Here is a 21,020-nt window from a genome sequence, read left to right as displayed (position 1 = left end):
TTGTAGAGGTTCCCAAACATAAGACAAGTTTGAGCTTTCAAAAGGATAACAGATACAATTTATAAAACCCATCAAGTCAAATATATTTAAATCCATCAATTAATAACGCTACTTGAAAAACAAAAACAAATTGGTTACCTTCAGGGAGTGATAAGGAACCATTTCATTATCTTGAAAACTAGCAAATAAAAGAAAAGAAACTGACATTTATCCTGATTATACTATCTATATGAATTCATCCATTGGGAAAACAAATAGGAGATGAGTACAAGCATCTCTTTATAAAAGTATCCCAATTAATAAATGAAAAAATAATAATTAGAATATCACCATTTTGCAATCCTAATGAATGAATTAATTCAACTAATGAATTAATGGATGTAGGCACTGAGCATTAACAGCTGCTAACATTAAAAGACAGACAACCAAGAGAGAACTTGACATTACATGCCTTCTGATAAAAAGAACACACCGCCCCATATAGTCTTGCCAAAACCGACTAACTTGTAGAATTTTCAAATGATAGAGAAACATGTTGAACCTTACTACGATTATGGAAAAACAACAAAATTGGGACACTGCAGTTTCAAAAGATCAATTTTAAGGAAAAGAGAGGGATGGAGGGGGAACTTGTAAATCAAAAGATACATTAGAGTGGTTTTTTTTCTTTAAGATTTTATTTATCTGAGAGAGTGAGCGAGAGAGAGAACATAAGCAGGGGCAGAGAGAGTGGGAGAAGCTGACTCCCCTGCTGAGCAGAGAGCCTGATGCAGGGCTCGATCCCAGGACCCTGGGATCATGATCTGAGCTGAAGGCAGAAGCTTAACTGACTGAGCCATCCGGGAGTCTCACATTAGTGTTTTAAGTGGATAATATTCAACTTCAGTGTGGGGAGATGCATTAGGATGATAAAAACTACATGGCTATGTAAGAAAGTGATGGAAAGTCATGATAGAGGTTACTTTTGGGGACCAAGAAGGGGTCGAAATCATGACAGTACATAATAGTATTTCTGGGTGCCTGGCAATGTTCCTCTTCTAGGCCTGAGTGTGGTTCCAGGGGTATTTCCTTCATAATAGCTCATTAAACTATACATTTATTTTGTGTGGTTTTCTTCATGCATGTTTTATAATAAAGAGATCTTTTAAAAGCTATCACACCGAGAATATAAAATCTTTGTTATTTGGTTGAAAGATAACACAATACATACATGTCTTTGGAAGAGATGTTTCTTAAATATTTTGGCTTTTCAGTTGAATGCATGTGTAACACTTTCTGAATGCTTCTTTAATCAAATTATGCTATATTAAAAGTTGGTCACATTTTTACTTTTCCATTAGTTGCTGCTCCTCTAAATCACCACAAAAATGGCTTTTAAATTTTAGAGGAAAACAGTTATCTTTGTGAGGTTTTATTTCCCTATCCCTGACAACATGTTTTAAGGTTTAATAGCTCTGCTTAAGTGTTTTTGATTAATTTGGTAAACAAATTCAGGTGACCTCTTCTGAGGAATATATCTTGAAATTACGACCATACTCAGAAAGCATTATCTAATCCATACAGTTGAAAAGTTAAAATACTTGTTGAAATACAAAGGTAAGGGAAGAATAAGTTGTGTTGTCATCATATTTTTGACAAAGTGAATGAATTAAATAGTTCTGTGATGATGGTTAAAACTTTCCAAAAGGAAAGCATAAAGCGTATGTGGAATTTAAATAAAAATCATTACCGTGTTATATATGACAATCCACACTTATACCATTAAAAACTGCTTTTAAATGAATTTATTGATAAAAAATTTCTTTTTCTACACACTATCTATTGTATATTTTTCAAAAGAAATTTTTTTTCTAGACTACATAACTCTCTCTGCTTTATGCTTCTAAATAAGATACGTGCTGTTGTTTAGAGCTCTGCGGTGTGAAATTAGACCAGGAGTTTTCTAATATCCATAAAATAAATTAAAAAATGTTCCTCCTCTGAAAGACAGATAATTCAGTCACAGAGAGCTTATTTCTATGTTTCCTTTGTTTTCTTTTTTCTTTTCTTTTTTTTTTTTTTTAGCTGCTTGGTAAGCCAATTTTCTACTTAGAATCTACTGTTAAAACTCTCATTTGGTTCAGTATGTGGGCTTTATCCTTTCCATGGTCTGTTATGCAAAAATGATGGCTTTAAATTCTTTTTTTAAGTTTGCTGTAAAGCAGTGTTTCTCAATGTGGATGCACATGAGAATCACCTAGGGAACCTGTTAAAGAATACTGGTGCTTCCTCTCCTTCTGGATATTCTGATATAACTGGTCTGGGTGGGCCCCTTTGTAAAAGCTCTGCAGGTGATTGTAATGTGTTGCCAAGGCTAGGAACCACTACTCTAGGATCTTGTCACTTTCCAACTAAAAGCTTATTATATTTTCTGATTGAACTTGGATGGGAAATGCTTTTTAAAAATTCTATAGTTTTAACAGATGCAAAGATTAAATTTCTTCTCTATGAGGTTGCTACTCTTTTAGTTTGAATTTTAGAGTTTAAGAGCAGATTGTATCTTTTATTCTGATGATTAGCTAAAGAAGTCTATTGGTGGCCAGTGAAAAAAATTTAAAGACATATGCCAGAAAATTACTTTTATAGACTAGTGGCTTTCGTTCATATTCTAAAAAATGTGCTACAATTAATTCATAGTTAAAAATTATGTCTTCACATGTGAAGAAAAAAGAAACAATTATTTCCCTAGAGATTTCTTCCAAAGACGTTCACCTTTTGCATACAGAAGTTCAACGTGAGGTTCTGCAAAAGTAATCTTCACAAATTTTTCCAACAGTTTAACTTTGATAGAATGACTGAAAGGGCCAAATCCAAGAAAAAGCTACTCTTGCTAAAAAAAGGAATTTCTGTATCTTAATATAGTAGGATTGAAAAGGGGGGCATTAACTATGCAATCAGTGGTGAATAACTAAAAATCATGTGCAAGTATCATATACAACTTTATGAAAATCTATTCAAAAACACTTACATGAAATGGATAATTTTCCAGAAATACAAATTTAGGAAAGTGACTTCAAAATTCCTGAAAAAAAAAGCAGCCCTTAAAACTGGAATCTGTTATTTAAAAAAATCTACCTTCCTTTAAGACACCACACCCAAGCAGTTTTACAGGTGAGTTTCACCAAACGCTCAAGTATCAGATAATTCCTTTCGTTACTGTTTCAAAGAGGAGAAAAAGAAAAAGCTAGCCAAATCACTCCAGAGGGCTAGTACAACCTTTATATGGAACTTAGAAAGGATAGTAAAAGTAAAACTGTTTGCCAATCTCATATTTGAGCAAACTGTAAGGCCTCTTTAGTGTTTCCTCCTGACTATCTCCCTAAGTGGAATCAATCATTCCCCACTGGCTCCTATGATAGCTTGCACATGCTCTATCCACAGCATCCTTTAATGCTTTAGTGCATTTACTTCATATTTGTCTCTCATTGGCTGGACACTAGGATCCCTGCAGCAGGGTTATTTTTGTATTCAGATCCCTTGGAATGAAATACAGTGTTTACTCCATGGCCATGCTCAATAGTTGTTGAATGATGTGGAAACCTAAGGAAGGGCCTTTCAGGTAGAAATACCAGTAATGTGTACAGGCAGGACATGGAAAATAAGAGGCAATGAGTAAACCACCTGGCTAGAAGAACATAGGTTTGTATAAGGAAATACCACTGGAAAGGTAGGTCAGGGCCAGTCAGGGTGGGCTTTCAGTGCTGAAGCTAAGTTTAGTTTCATATCTACTGAAGGCATTTGAGCAAGCAATGGCTAAATCAGATCCATGGCTTCAGAATCCAGGTGAGCACTTTTTAGAGGTGTCACAGACCTGGAGGTGACCTATCTGGTGGAAATCCATCATTTTAAAAATAGAAAACTAAAGTCAGAGAGAATAGGTGATCTACCCAAGGGCAAAGAACACAAAATTAGCTAAGGGCAGGCAGAAGCTTAGAGGGAGTAAACTTGACTAAGGTTACACAGTTAGCATGTATATGGTCCAACCAACAGGTAAACTAGGTTTGTCCAACTCCAAAGTCCATGATCTAGATGACACCAGGAGATAAGGTATGTAGACCATATGTATACCCTTTAGAACACTCCTAATTTCATGTAATACACTCATTTCAAATAAAGGTAATTTATGTAGAGTATAACTAAATTATTTTTACCTTTATTATAAGGCAGAACATTTAACAGAATTCTAATTAGCTTCATTACAATCATTTTGATGTAGTCTTTTACTCAATTAGCTTCTGAACCCAAGATCAATAAAGCAGTAGGCATGAAAAGCAAGTGAATAGGAACAAAGCACTTCCTTAGCCTCACAAATCCACACCTAAAGCATTACAAGTGGTTTTAGTCACTGCAACAAAATTGGAAAAGTTCTAGAAAAAGGTTAATTAATTAAAAATGACTCTGCAGTCTTAAAAGACAGTCTGAAAGTTTATAACACCAGAAGAGGCAGGTAGAGATAGAAAAAACTTGGACTTGGACTTGTTCATTGTATCTCAGAATTAAAGCCTAATAGATAATAGATTTAAAGAAAATATAGAAACATACCACAGTTTTCCTTGCCTTACAATGGAGTCAAGTCCCAGTAAACCCATCATAAGTTGAAAATATCCTAAGTTGAAAATGCATTTAATACACCTAATCTACCAGACACCACAGCTTAGCCCTGCCTAGCTTAAACATGCTCAGAAATTTAAATTAGCCTATACAATTGGGCAAAGTCATCTAACACAAAGCCTATTTTATAATGAAGTGTTGAATATCTCATGTAATTTATTGAATACTGTACTGAAAGCAAAACACAGAATGGTTGTAAGGGCAACAGTTGTTTATCTTCATGATTGCATGGCTGACTGGAAGCTGTGGCTGACTGCCACTGCCCAGCATCATGGGAGAGTAGACACATCACTAGACTGGGAAAAGATCAAAATTCAAAATGCAAAGTATGGCTTCTACTGAACATGTATTGCTTTCGTACCATGGCAAAGTCGAAAATACTAAGTCAAACTATGTCTAAGTTGGGACTGTCTATATTTTACTCAGGCAAAAACTTAAAAAGAAATAGGAAAGTTTGCTTTTGTTTTAAATTATAAAAAAGAAAAACAGAATTCCATACTCAAAGTACTGGTACAAGCTGGAATTACCCATAGGTTCACAAAAATGAATGATGATGGAACCATGGTCAGGAATAGATAGGATAAATACTGCCCCCCCAACACTCCTAGATTAACCATTTTGGTGCTCCCATCCAAGGCAGGATACTAGACTGAGAAGGCCACCGCTCTACAGCCCTCCTTATAAATTCTTGCCTCAGACATGGTTTGGTATCACAGAGTCTTCCACAAAATAAGCATTCATCTAATGTTTGCTGATTCAATGACTGAAGTATAAAGAAGGTGACAGAAAACATAGCTTTGGCAGGTATGAAATTATGGGCAGGCAGTAATGACGCTACTAAAAATGGTAATAACAAGAATCACAACAGTGATCTGTGTTTGGGAGTTTACTATATGTAGGTATTGCTCTAGATGCATGTATTAACTTATTTATCTTTGTTAACTCTATTTTTCAAACAATGAAACCACAGTGCATAGAGCTTAATACCTTGCTGAAGAACAGAGAGCTACACAGTGGCAGAGCTTGGATTTGAACCCAGAAGCCTGTGTTCTTAATCACTGTGAGATTCAAGCCAGCCCTGGAATTGTCTGTTTACCCTATAGATATGATACTTCTAAGGATCCCACTTTACTGTAATTTCCTCTTTTGAGAATTTAGGAAAATAAATTATAGGTTTAAAAAAGTATTCATCTTTATTTCAGAACAGAAAAATTAAGAGTCTTATTTTATTTGCTCTTCAACAAAATGTATATATTTGCTTTAAATTTACCTCCAGTCTTCCTTGAGCATAACCTAGGAGCAGCAAATTGGCTCTGTCCTTCTCAGGAGAAATGGGGGCCCAAGGCCAAGCATCATCACTGACCAGTGGCCACCAGCAAGCAACTATATCCTGAACACAATTGATAGCTAGATGACGCTCTGTTGTCCTGTTTACTGGGCCAGGTATCTCGTAATAGGAAATCTAATGGTTAAGGGAAAAAAGCATATGAGAATCATTTTTTAATGCAAAATCCTCCCAGTATTACAAAAATTAAAGCATCTGTAAATGTAGATAAATGCAAGTAAATATGCATGTTAAACATGTGCTTAAGGAGGTGTCAGAATTTACCAAATTCTTTTGACACATATATAAAAAAGACATATGTTCAAAATTCTCCCCATTTTTAGCAGAGGAAAGGAAAAGGAGAAATGTGAGTTAGGGAGGAATTGGCTGTAGCAATCCCAATCAATACCAAAATGTACAGTCATGGCTGCTTGACAGCTTCGACCTACACATAGGATTTAAGACCAGCTATATTAAATGACAAGTTCAGTACTGCTGACCAAGAGTATCTGACTACTGTTTAAGACATAACACATTAACAATGACTGACAACAATAAAAGGAAAAACAACTTGAGGCAAATATCACTTTAAAGAATAATATATGAGACATATATTCTGCATAAAGGGATAAGACACAGCATCATGCGTAAAAGTTTATGCAGCTTCTGAGAATTATGCTTCTCTTTCTTAGGAAGGATTTGTAGAATTTATTATTCAAACTATGTTATTTTGGAACATGGTTATTTGAAAACATAAGCACAGCACCATCTGGGTGACACATGCCAAGGAAATATAGATTGCACCGTATTTCTGCTTAAGGAATTAATGGAAGGTTGATAGCTTGGAAGAAAAAAAAAACTATCTTGCCATTGCTGGTCAGCAATAATCGAACCACTTTCTGGGGATTAAGCGCATGGCTAAGCCTACTGGACCAGACACTAGCAAAGGGCAGGGGGTCTTCTTATCAGAGAAATGCTTCTGGAGCCAGTCTCACTACATGACAGATTGCTTTCATATTCCTGTCTGCAAGGCAACAAAGGATGGCAGTAATGCGATAATGCCAGAGTGCAATGGGTGTTAAGAACCCGTTGCATTTATGTATTGTATTTAGTAAATAATCAGGCTCATCCAAATTGTGATCTCACCACTCAACCAAGGCCATTAAAATCAAGGTTAATGCTTTAATAATCCTCTGCTATTTTTTTTAATATGGTCAAAAGGAACCCTTTTCTATTTGTATGGCCATAATATTATTGACCTCTTCATCCTCTGAATGCACATCAAAAGGAACTGAAATCAAAGTAATTACCAGTGTTGTTCTCCTATGGTAAACATTTAACTCCTTGCACTGTCCCTCTCCTGTTAAATAAATTGAATTGGATTTTTAAAATGTAGACTGGAAAACTTGTTAAAGGTCAGCAGTTTCAGGATATTTACCCTGCAATTTTCTCTGCCAAAATTATTTCAATCTGAAAGAATTAAATTATGGTACAGCTGTAAAGAAAAGCAGAGTTATAAATACTCTACACTATTTCTTTGTTTTAAAATTCAAATGGGCAATGACAGACAACACAGATGTACTTTAGGCTTCAAAGTGAAAATTCTTATACTTATGCTCTCAATATCATTATTTTAACTACTTATCTTCTTGAGATAAATACCATAATAGACTTGCTAAGTCCTCACAAATAAACATACATTGTTTCGATATCCTATTGCCATGTAAGCATGTTACGAATTTCTAGATGAGAAAATAGTGTTAAGAGACTGACACTTTCAGTCCTCCTATGGTGCAAATCTGAAATTTCCTGTTTCCTGTGAATTTTAATGGCATCAGTATTCTATCATGATGGTCAACAGGGCAAGTAAAGTGAACAAATTTCTTAAATTATCCTTCCAATAGACATATGGCCATTTTTACTAAGTATTAAATAACTGTATTTTAAATACTGGACCAGAAAATGAAATCCATGGGCTTTTCCAAAGGGAAGCAGGTTACTTCTCCAATGTATAGAAATGATGTGGAGTACCCACATTATCCTCAAATCCAAAGGCAGAAAAAAGAAACAAATAAGCAATTCCCTTAAAGTGTAAGAGTCCATATAGTAAGTCTATTTTTCATATCTTTTCATAAGAAAAGATAACATCCTGACAGTTTCTCTCTGATCTCATTAATGGGTAGCTACTATCCTTCAGCTGAGAAGACTACTAAAATATCCATCATAGCTAAGACAGAGGAACTCGTCATACAAAATTTTATATTAGTAGCACTGAAAACATTTTAAATATATTGAGTTAATGCATATTGGAGCATTTCATTAATTTATTTACTTTTTCTATATTGGTGCATTTTAAAGACCAGTATTTGTAAATAAGCAACATTTCAAATAAACCTACAGTTAGCCAATCTAGAAAATAACATCCAATTAAGAGTGCTAATACCAGTTTTTATACTAACCAAAATATAATACATGAATACCACCGACTCGTTAAAGAAAATCAGTATATACAAAATATTACAGAAGCTCCACAAGGTTGGCAAAGAAAACCAAATTAGTTTATTACCACAATGAAAAACTCATTTAATATATTTTATCCCATGTCAAAAATCTTTTTTATTAGAATAGATGTTTCTACCAAATAAAATTAAATCCTCCATATATCACCACCACCTCAATCACAATAAGAAATAATCCCAAAGGGCAAAAGGTTAGCTTAAATACTACTTTTTAAAAAACACACAAAGTTTCAAGCCACAAAACTGACTTCTAAAAATCTTTGCCCGTATTATAGATAGATATTCTGGGTATGGCATAAGTGTGCATCTTTTTTAAGGAAGCTGTATATCAGCTCTGTTCCCAGTGAACAGTGAACTGTCTCAAATCCACGTCACAGAGGTTGGATCAATCTTGCAAACACAAGTCATTGCTGAAAAGAGGCCTTGAACTGAAACAGCCTGGAAAATGTATTAGATACTCATCCTAACAGAGAGTATGCCTTCCACGCAGTTAAAATGTAATATGGCAAAACTTATATTAAACACATCATTTAAAATAAAAATCCTGCCTTAACAGATGTAAAATCCCTGATACAAGGAAACAAATTACCTGGAGTTAGTGAAGGGAGAGATACTAACATATGAAGGAGATTTCGTTTTGCATTTTTCTCCAGTTATAGTTGGGTGTACGTGTGTGTATGTGGGGGGTGAGGGGTCTTCCCACTCCTTGTTTATTACACTTTTCTATTAACCTTTGAAAGTGACTTCTTTCTTCTTTCTTTTCTTGTGAAATGGAAGCCAGAGCAGCTATCCTTGCCTAGAAAGATGATATGGGGTTTTAGGGAAAAATGAGAATGGTGTATATCCTGCCCTTAGCAAGAAAACCATTTTCAAATGTGTAACTTGTCTCTATTGTCTATCTTTGATTTCCATAAGTACTTAATAAATTGCTCCAAACATGCCATTATTAGACTCCCATAATGAGAGTAAAAAAGAAAAGGTATGATAGCCACTATTTTCAGTGAATCAACCTTAATCATATAATTAACTCTGGTTTGTCTGAAATCTAGAAATGTTCAAGAATGAGCATAATATCCATGTGATACTCTAGCATACCTTAATAATTAATAATACAATTCTATAAATTGAAATCTCTACCTTATAATCCAAGGCTGAGAGTTTTTCCAGTCTTTTGTTTGTATCAGGAGAACCCATCTTCTTGGTAAACTGAATAAAACATAGTTTGTTTTGTGTCAAAAATGATAAGATGATAAAGTTGTCTGTGAGAAGAGCTAAAAAACAAAAACAAAAAAGATTTGATAATATTATAAAATGCTAAATTAGAATAAAATGATAATGAATTGAGAATTTTCACTAAAATATTACAAAAAGCTATTCTCAAAAGATAAATACCAATTGAAATAACTAGTCTCCTAAATATCATTATTTTGCAAGAATATTAAAGAAATTACAAATAAACAATAATCATCAATCTAGTCATGCATGGATTTGATACTTTCCCTTTTTCCTAACACCATTTTATGATACACTGATGTTTGGGGACAACCACCAAATGAACCAAGGCTAGAAAAGCATAAAATAAAGACTATCTCATACCTGAATGTAAAGATGAAAACATTTACTTTTATTTGTACTTAGCCTTTAATCCTGTGTTTACATGATATAAACCATCTGAGAATAAACTGGTTTTTTAGGGGATACAGATCAGTGTTCTCCAGATTTATTTATTTATTTGAGAGAGAGAGAGAGAGAGAGAGAGAAAGAGTGTGTGAACGCGCTCATGCACAAGCGCACAAGCAGGGGAAGGGGCAGAGGGAGAAGGAGAGGGAGAAGCAGACTCTCCACTGAGCAGGGAGCCCAACACGGGGCTCTATTCTAGGAGCCTGAGATCATGACCTGAGCAGAAGTCAGACGCTTAAAATGACAAGCCACCCACCCAGGTGCCCCTGTATTTTTTTTTTTATTTTTAAATTTTTCATCAATCAACCTTCTTTTTGAGGGTATACAAGCTGAATGAAATAAAGCATATTATACTCAATATGCACATTATATTAATTAATATCTAATAATGAAAATTAGCAAAAATATTTCTACAGCCTTATTTCTAATGCACACAAGTAGGCAGACAATTAATATTCATGAGTTACATAAAGGATTATTAATGTTATAAGAATTGATAAAAAACTTAGTATATTAGGAACTTGAGAAATGTTTTATATTGTTCCTACCATAAAGAAATTATTGAATGTTTCATATAGTTTTCTTTACTTCCATACCCTGGCTGTGCAAGCAGCAACCAACAGTATATCTACACAATTACAGGAGAATCTGGAGAACTGCCAAGAAATCACATTGTTATCATGGTCTCATGAGAGTGTATTATTTTGGATATAAATAAAAGAAACAAGTAAAAAGAGATATCTCAGAGACACGAATAGTGTTGGGAGTCTCCTTTTAATTCTTATACAGGAGCATCAACATGACAAAATCATCACAGCCACTATTTTATTTGCAGTGTCAACAAAGGGGTCAATTATTACACATATGAAAATGGAACTTCTTCCATAAGAAGCTTCCTTGACACCATGTTCCTGTAAGGAAGAGGAAACGGCACACTTACAATCCTATCCCCAGCTTATTATTATCAAGAATGTTGCTAATTATAGCCATCCTGCAAAGTGCTTTTCTCTAAGATGATGAAATTGGGTCTAAGTTATTCAGAGGTAGCTAGTGATAGCACACAGCAGAAGCAAGGTTTCTGTATTCTCACCTCTGTCCTTTCCACTAGATCACACTTTGTTTTGATTATTCAGTTAAGAATCTGACAATTTTCAATCACTAATGATAATGCAACCTGTTTCTTAAACCTTTTTACCTTCAATAAAAGAATATAACCTTAAAACCTCAGGAGTCAGCACAGTATAGCAGAGAGAAAATGGGCTCTGCAGCTAGAACCTGGGTTCCAATCTCAGTTTGGTTATTTTCAAGCTGTTCCTTAGTATCTCATTTATGGGCATGTTCCTTAGTGTCTTAGCTTCAATTTCCTTATCTATAAAATGGAAATAACTATACCACATAAAGTTTTCTTTTACTTAAATGAAATAAGTAGGTTGACACAGAATTATAGAGCCTTTTAGGACTCAATAAATGTCAGTATCCTACCTTTTCAATAATTGGCTTAAAATCTTTGTGTGCTTTTTAAAAATATTTATTTATTTGAGCGAGAAAGAGTGAGGGAGCGAGAGTGTGTGCACGTCCATGTGTGTGTGGGAGTGTGAGGGTGGGGGAGGGGCAAAAGGAGAGGAAGAGAGAAACCCAAGCCACCTCTGACTCCATGATGAGCGATAAGCGTGAAGCCCAACTCCGGGCTCGAACCCAGGCTCAATCTCTGACCCTGAGATCACAACCCAATCTGAAACCAAGAGTTGGACACCCTACTGACTGCACCACCCAGGAGCCCCTTTATTATGTGCTTTGTAGCAAGTATATACTGATTGTGGTATACTTAAAAGGATCTGGCTTTATCTAGTATATTTGGCATTGGTTTTTGATATTTAGAAATACTGCCCAAATTTTTTCAAAAGTTAGTATTCATAGATTTTGGTAACAAAGGATCTTCCTACTAGCCAAATCATAGATTTTTTTTTTAATTGGTGGATGTGTTGACACATTTGGGTTATTTATCCAAAATTCATTTGAAAATGAAAAATACTTGAAATGTCAACAATAGGGGACTAATTTTGAAAGAACACACCAAAAAAACACCCTCTTTTGAAAATACATTCACATTTTTTAAAGGAAAAAGTGAAAAATACTCAGAGTATGAGCCTAAGGCTTGACAAAATTTTTGTAGTAAATATTAGTCAAAACTTGTATTGGTCCCAGGGGTTGTAACTATGCTATTATAAGTGATTACTTGTGTTTCCAAGTCCCCAGTGGTAATAATTAGTGTACCTGTTGACACACTATTTCTCCTGCACCACTGTTAATGTAGGCACATGGGGGTAATTACCATCACTGATGGAGTTGGAGATGAGCTTCCCCACCAGGCTTCTGTCAATCACCACTTTTTCCAGCTGCGGCCCAGAGAGGCTTAGGGACACCAGCACACCTGAACCAAAGAGGAGCTAAAACCAGGTAAAGGGGTCAGGGGGAGAGATATACTGCGAATTAGAGTCTTTCAAAAATCTCTCTTTAAATGTATTTAAATTATAAAGATATTTACATGAGCATCTACACCATGAAATTATAAAGAGTTTTTCTTCATTGAAAACAATCACTGCCATTCTGAGTAAATAGAAACAGGGGGGCTAAATGATGCACCACAATAAATGCACTGATTAAAGCTATGTGCAGAAACTGAATTTAGACCATGTTTATTAGATGCCTAATCATCAAAACACTTAGAAAACACCAATGTAGAAATAACTGCTTTGCACTGATTTCAAAAATGTACTGTTCTATTAAAATATTTTGAGAGATTACTATTTCTATCAGAAATTAAAAGAAGATTTCTGAAGGTTTGAATAGTTGTTGCTATACATTAAATATAGAAAAGATGCAACCATTACAATATAAACAAAACAATATAAAAAGTGAATGTTACAATTTATTTGGAATTTAAACCCCACTTCTACAAATAAAGATCTTGTCAGTTTAAAATATTAAATACATGTAATCAAGTCAATTTAAGTAAAATGTTAAACTTTAATATTCACAAACAAATAGTACATGTCACAAACAATTTCTCAAAAAGAGATAAACACAGTAAAGTACCCGGGCTTTATCAATATCAGTGTTCACCCAACCACCAACAAAAGATGACTGGATATCACCATTATGATTTTATACTGCTCCTTTCCATTTGTGGCAGCATAATTCATTCATCTCCAAATGTTTAAAACTTCTGAAAGGACTATGCATATGCGTATGCTTGTTATCTATGAGATTATGAAATATCAACATTGGAAGAAATTGTTTCACCTTCAAGGCAACAGACTCAAAGCTGATGAATCATGGAAGAGCATATGGTATAAGAAGAAAAAAAACCAATTGTCAGTAAACTAATCATGAACATGCTAGCCAAACTCAAAGACAACTATGATTTTAAGCAAAACAGGGGAATTCCCCACCTACCTAGGAGTCGTGTCCCAGCTAGAAAGGATGATTCTGTGTCAAGACATATTTAGACATGTGTGAAGGATGAGCAGCATGAGGGACCAGGCTAATATAAAGAAAGACTACTACTTCCCCACTGCCTAACAGATTCCAGGCACATGAATAGGAAAAGAAACTGAAGGGTCTCACATGACTTAACAGACTGTCCTTTTAATGTCAGTGCCCCTACACAGGGCAGAGGGCAGGGAAGAGGTTACCATCTTTATTCGTTTGAGAGACTAATAAGAGAAGAACATTTGTTCCAAGAATTTCAAAATATTCACAAACTAATCTCTACTGAATTACATCCAGCCCTGCAATACACCTTGATGGCAAACACTGATACTTCTCTTTGGGGAATTCTCCCATAACAACATAACACATGGTCTTTACTTCTAAGTTCTCCCTTTTCAGGCAGGTAATTTTAGGGTCATCTTTCATACCCAGTTCTCCCCTATGTCACAGCTTTTTCCCCCTCCCCCATTTATTCAAAACATCTCTAAAAGCTGTCCTTTTCAGGGCGCCTGGGTGGCTCAATAGTTAAGCGTCTGCCTTCGGCTCAGGTCATGATCCCAGGGTCCTGGGATCGAGCCCCACATCGGGCTCCCTGCTCCACGCAAAGCCTGCTTCTCCCTCTCCCACTCCCCCCTCCTTGTGTTCCCTCTCTCACTGTGTCTCTCTCTGTCAAATAAATAAAATCTTCAAAAAAGATATAATAAAAAATAAAAGCTGTCCTTTTCTATTTATTTTTATCCACTAAGACTTTACACCTATATTCCTGAGCATCTCTTTTCTTAGTTATCCACTGACTACTAGCTCTTTATGGATATTGGCTAGGCCACTTTTATCTTTGTATCTTCAATGCCTAAATCAATGCCAGGCACACAGTAGGTGCTAACTAAATGTTGGAAGAAAAAAATCATAATTAACTCATTATAGGATTAGATTATTCATAGTTAGAAACTTAGTCTAATCTTCCACAATGACATGAAAGTTCCTTCTGCAGCATCCCTTCAAGCATCCTTAAAGCATTCAGCCCATGCTTGAATACCTCTAGTGATCAGGAGCTCATGATCTTATCACTGGACAGTTCTAATTGACTTAGAGATCATTTATTCATGTTTTTCATTCAACAAAAACTGAATGTTGATTATATGCCAAGCACTAAACTAAACTTAGTAGCTCAAAAGAGAATAAAGTATAATCCTCAAAATAGTTGAAAGATACGTTAATAGAAAGAGGGATACAAGCAAGTGTACTAAAGTGCTATTACAGGTTCTATTATTGGAGTACATACTGGGGAGACTGGGAAGACTGAGTAGGAGATGGTGGTGCTTGAGCCTGAGGTAAAGGCTAATACTGCCTTCTAAGAACTTCTATAATAATCTAAAATTTTCTTCAATAGCACACTTTAAAATTTTAAAAGATAGTAACATAGTGTTAAGCATGGACTCTGAATCAGCATGAAATCAGCATTGGCTCTACCTCTTACTAGCTGTGTGACCTTGTGGGAGTTACTTAACCTCTCTATAACTTCATTTCCTCATCCAAAAAGATAGGGTAACATCTACCTCATAGGATGAGCATTAAATAACTTTTTACAAACAGTATTTAGAATAATGCCTGCCACGTAGTAAATGTTTGCAATTACTATTACTATTATTCAACCATTACTCATATGATGTATGTTCACTATACTATTTGCCATCTCTGAACACTTTTTTTTTTTGTCTTTCTAAAAATCTTGTGCCCAGATTGGACTCAATACTAGACAGAGTGCATTAGACTCCAGGTGAGTTATCACCAGTACAATCTTTTGTCACCTTTCCCATTTGCTACAATTTCATAAGTATATTGTCTCCAAGATATTTGCAAGTTCCTCCAGAACTCTGGAATTTAATTTGTCCAAGTTTCAAATTTCCTTCCTTACTTTCTGCTCTCAGCACCACTATCATGAACTAACCCTCATGTCCTAAGAGCAACTGCTGTTTCTATGTATGAGCATTTGTTATCTTAGAAAATGAATTCTAAAAGACCACTTTTGTGGGATGGAGATGTAAAGTGCAACCTGTGAGAGTAGGTAAAAGAGGGACGTAAGCTGGAAAGGATTCGAAGGTGAAGTTTTGAAGTACAGTAAGAAAGCATGCATGTTGCAGTAGATAGCATGGAGATTGGAGCAGTGATTTGGGAACTGTGAATCCTGCCCAGCGAGTTTCAGCATTCCTTCAGAATCTTTCTTTGAAGGATAGGTGCAGCCACTTATTTGCATATTCATTCATTCATTCCACAAATCTATATTTAGTATTTTGTATGAGCCAGGCCCTGTTCTAGGCACTGAAGATACAGCAGTGAACGTAACAAACAAAGTCCCTGCCTCCCTCACCTCAGGGAGCTTGCATTCTAGAGTGGACACACGCGTAAGCAAATAGTTTTGATATAATGTCAGATAGCAACAAGAACTACAGAGAAAAATAAAGCACAGTAAAGATGGGGATTTTAGGAGAATGCTCTCTTAAGCAGAATGACTAATAAATAAATAAAAAGATCTCTCTAAGGAGATGACATTTGAGTCATTTGACCTAAATGAAGTTATTGAACAAGCCATCGGATTATTTGGAGAAAGGGCACTTGAGGTGGAGAACAGCAAATGCAAAAACTCTAAGGTCAGAATATGCCTGGAATGACTGAAGAAAGCTAGGGCATAGTAGCTAGAGGGAAATGAGTGACAGTGATATTCACAGAGGATGAAATTAGAGAGGTAGCTGCTCCAGGTTAGGTTGATGAGAAATCACTGGGTTTTAAGCAGCAGAGAATTACAATCTAATTTATGTTTTAAAGAGGGGTCTGGGCAAGAGTAGAACCAAGGAGACCATTCAGAGCCTGTCGCAGTGGTCCAGGTGAGAGAAGATGAAGGCTTGGACAGAATGGCAATGCTAGAAGAAATGATATGTGGACAGATTTGAGATATATTTTAAAGGGAATCAACTAGGACCTGCTGAAGGATTGGATGTGGCATACAAGAGAAAAACTCAAAAAATTTTGGGCTGAGCAACTGGATTTAATGAGACAGGGAACACTCAAGGAGACACATATTTAGGGGGAATCAAAAGTTTGGTTTTGGACATGTTAGTTTATGGTGTCTATGGACATACAAGTAGAGATATTGAGTAGACAATTAGAAATGAGTCTGAAGTTCAGGGTGAAGTAAGGGCTAGCAATATATATTCGGGAGTCATCAAGAATATAAAGATAGTGTTTAAAGTCATGGAACTGGATAAGCTGTCCTGAAAAAATGAGTAGAGAGGTCATATGGTTGGGGCCCTAATCCACCCTGACTGGTGTCCTCATAAGAAGAGGAAGAGACAACAGAGAGCTCTCTCTCTCTCCATGTGCACGCAGAGAGGAAAGGCCATATGTTAACATAGTAAGAAGACTGATGTCTCTAAGTCAGGAAGAGAGGACTTACCAGAAAGCAACCCTGACAGCACATTGGTCTTAGAATTCTAGTCTCTAGAACTGTGAGAAAAATAAAAACAAACAAAACATTTCACTCAATCAATCAACAAAGTTGAAAGAGAAAGAGGACCATGGTCTGAGGTTTGGAGCATTCCAAACTTTAGAGGTATTAAAAGATCAGGTTAGCCCTCTTACTGAAACCTAGGTTGGGTACTCATCAGGATCAAGGTATGTCCATCATTATAGATCTCTAAATGTCTTGTGGCCTAGAGGTATCTCTGACACCAGATTTTGAAATAATAAGATACAAATAAATTAATATGCGAATCAATGCATTTTTATAAAACAACCTGTGGGAAAGCATAAAGTTTCCAAGTACTGGTGTCAAAGATAGTCCTGGATATAGTAATGGAGATAACCAGAATCAGGAAAAAATAGTCTGAAGTTCAGGAAAAGAATATTCCAGTTCAGACAAGAAAGTGTTTCCATCTGTTTCCCCAAAAGGTTTGTTCTTAAACCCTCCAAAATGGCCTATGTAAGATTTGGCACGACAAGAAGAAAAAGGGGCACTAAGATACTGTCCCATCCTACTGCAAGCCGTTGGAAAATTCTGACAGCTCAGAAAATGAAAAAGAGGAGAGAAGTAAAGGGAAGCCACTACAGAGCAGATTTGAACTTGAGGCTAGATCCACAGGATGAATCAATGGAAGGCCCATGAGATTTCCCAAAACTGTTCTAATTTTAATGTTGTTCTTTTTGTAGAACATGACTAAGGCAAAACAGGAACGGAAACTTTTTCTTTTCTCAGACGGTCTCCTAGGCAGGAAGTATTTCTGCTCTTTCCATGTTTCTTTCCATTGCCTTTATCATTTCTCCTCATTTTCTCCAATAAGCTCACACCAAAGAGGCTTTCTCTTTAAGAAAATGGGAAATGATTCCCATAATCTTCAAATGGCTCTTCAAATGGTTTCTGCTAACCTTAGATTCAGTACTTAATTGGAGGTGAAACGGCACCGGGAAAAGAAAAAGAAAATTGTATCAGATGATACCATTAATCTACACAAAACATAAACAACCACAAGAACCTGAGTTTCATTTCATTCACTAGGTCAAAATCTGTGAGTGCCTCCTATATAATCCAAGTATATAGATGGGGATACAATGGTGAATAAGGAAGACACATGTTAGTAGAATATATATAGAATACAGGAGAAGACCTCATTTCAGAGAGAAGTGAAGGTTTTGGTTAGGATAAATGGCTGTTACCTAGAAGAGAGAGTTCAATACCACGGAGAAGAGAAATGCATCACACTTGGTCTCAAGTATTGAAGAAGAACTGGTGCAGTAACTGTAAATGAGCTATTTTATAATAGTGATCACAAACAATTCCAGTGAATTCAATATTCTCATTGGTTAAGAAAACTCTTAAATCCATGTGACTATTATTGCATCTGAGGAGAAAATGAAAAGTAAAGGTATGCAGGGTCAGTACTAAAAATCAACAATGAGTGACAGGTTCAATCCATGATCTGAAAATTAAGTCATGAACAGGCAGCAAAGTCTGATTCCCAAAATCATTAGCAGGCATGTGGGAAACAGCAGGTGCTGAACACCACAATCCAGAGAGACAACAAAGTATTAGGACCACTGGAGTGAATTCTAGGGCTGAAGGAAATATTTAAAGTATTATAGAGCCACTCCCTTGGAGGTCCAGTGAATTTACATCACGATGGTACCCAACAGTCACTCAATCCTGCCCCCAATCCAAACCATGGGATAAATTCTGGAGAAACTCTGAGAGCTATCGATAGTTAAACAATTTTACATTGGGGAAATCTATAATGAAGAGTAGAGTCACTGATCATTTTAGCAGACAACCTGCTGGAAAAAAGATAACATGTCTTCTGTAATTTATTCCTTCATTCAGCAAACATTTGAGTATAGAGGGAAACCATGCCTGACTAATCCATTAAAGTGGAGAAACAAAAGTGAATGCAGTTAAGACAAGGACAAAAAAAGTTTAATTGACTTTTCAGAGGGAATTGACTTAAGGACAAGAAACAAAAGGACAAGAAGTAAACAGGTATTTTTCTGGATAGAGAAGTGTTAACAATGGGGTTTCCCAAAGATTTGTACAGTGCTATTCAATATATGGAATACATACATGCCTAGAAATTTGCCTGCTAAGTCTATTTCAATATAAGAAATCTCCTTTTCTCATTTACTATGAGTAATGCTACTTTTTAATCCCTAATGTAATTTTCAAGCCACCTCTTTTATGTTTATATATAATTATTACATAAAAGTGATCATTCCTAGAAAATATTTATAATCATGGTGAAATTCATACACACATAAAAAGTACAAAGGTAAATCTCCTATTTGCCAGTAGTTTCAAAGATCAAAAGGGATAAAAGCATTGGTAAGAAGTAAACAGGAAATCATACCAGATAGCACAGTACTTTTGTACAAAATTTTACAATTTACATAGGACTTCTATACACATTATAGTGCATGTAAAATGACAGTACAACTCCGGTATCTAATAAGTATACAAGTTAAAAAAAATAATAGTAACAAGGTTAATTCTCATACTAATTCATGACCAGGAAGGTAAAGCAACTAACCAAAGGTCTCATAATTAGTGGAAAAGTAGAGACCAAGACATAGGACAAATTCAGTATTCTTTCTCACACCACTGAGGAACTAATACCCTGTAATATCCCATCCAGTTTTCCTCTCTTCCTCTCTGTTGCTCACTCTTCAATCTAACCCAGTCACCCTCTAAACCAGTGGTTCTCAACTGGGACTGATTTTGGCCACCAGGGGACATATGGCAATGTCTGGAGACACTGGTGATCACAGCTCTATCTGTGAGTCGCTTCCACAGAGGCTCACCCGAAGAGAGTGCTCGTAAATGAGCTGCTATGATGAAGGTTCTCCCTATCTGCATCAGGCAGATTTGGGGGATCCTCAAATTCTAATCAACACTTTCCTCACATAAAGAAAGGGTAATGTCTGAACACCTGGTCAGATATCGTAAATGGAGTGGTGAGCTGTGCACAGTTCAGATCAGGAGCCTGGACGAAGCCTGTTCTGTATGCTTCTCACCATGTTCAGGGCAATGAGTGATAACTAATGCCGGTTGTCAAGACAGAAAGAGCCCCAGGGCAAGTCAGAGAGCTACCATAGCTTGAGAGAAATATCCTGTAAGAACACCTCCTCACTTTTGTTCTAATTCTTAGCTCACCAATCAGCCTTCTTATCTATAATTTTGTCTCTTGAGTAATTCAGCCATCAGGTGGGAATGCCCCAAGCAAATGAACAAAAATCTATGATGCCAGATATTATGACACTATAAATTAATAAACTGACATACCAGTTAATAAATCAGTAGCTTATGAGTTTGGTTATTGTGAATGTTGTTAGTACAAGAAAACAAATAGAGATAACATAAAAGATAAGTTTATTTAATCAGAAGTTTTCTGCCCAAGTCTATGATACATTGTTGAGTAAGGGGTGTGTGCAGAATTTCTAAAAGTTGCAGACCTGCATGAAGAGCATCATCCCATTTTATTAGGAAAAAAGTGCTGTGGTATGTGTGTGTATATATATGCATGTAGAAATTATGTGCATAAATACAAGATAATGTCAGAAAGAATATGCCCAAAACTGTTGACACAACATACCTCAAAGAGGTGAAATTAGGAGCTAGAGGCATGAATTTTAACTTCTGGCCTCACACAGTTTTTAAAAATTGGGATTATGGATGATTTTTTAACTTTTTATATGTTTTTGGTATTTTTCTATAAAACTTTTTAAAAACAAAGAAGCACTCTTATTTGGTCACAAATATATTTCTTATTTTATGGTTTTAAAGAGATGCTTTTATGCCACAAAATCTGTTTGTAAGA

General features: G+C 35.7%; 1 protein-coding gene across 1 annotated transcript in view; it reads right to left on the bottom strand.

Annotated features, from left to right (window-relative positions):
* WDPCP (WD repeat containing planar cell polarity effector) overlaps positions 1-21,020 on the bottom strand; it is a 281,366-nt gene that overhangs the window by 236,950 nt on the left and 23,396 nt on the right. Inside the window, exons 6-8 of the mRNA XM_028089705.2 lie at positions 12,506-12,620; positions 9,631-9,764; positions 5,921-6,112 (exon numbers count right to left, since the gene is read on the bottom strand). Coding sequence (XP_027945506.2) covers positions 5,921-6,112; positions 9,631-9,764; positions 12,506-12,620 — 441 coding nt within the window. The remainder of the gene's footprint in view (positions 1-5,920; positions 6,113-9,630; positions 9,765-12,505; positions 12,621-21,020) is intronic.

This window comes from Eumetopias jubatus, unplaced genomic scaffold, assembly GCF_037043125.1.
Source record: "Eumetopias jubatus isolate StellerSeaLion01/CBP00866 unplaced genomic scaffold, mEumJub1_p1.0 scaffold_9, whole genome shotgun sequence".
Classification (NCBI taxonomy): Eukaryota; Metazoa; Chordata; class Mammalia; order Carnivora; family Otariidae; genus Eumetopias; species Eumetopias jubatus.
The sequence above is the reverse complement of the archived record's forward strand: the minus strand, read 5'-3'. Positions and strand labels throughout refer to the sequence as shown.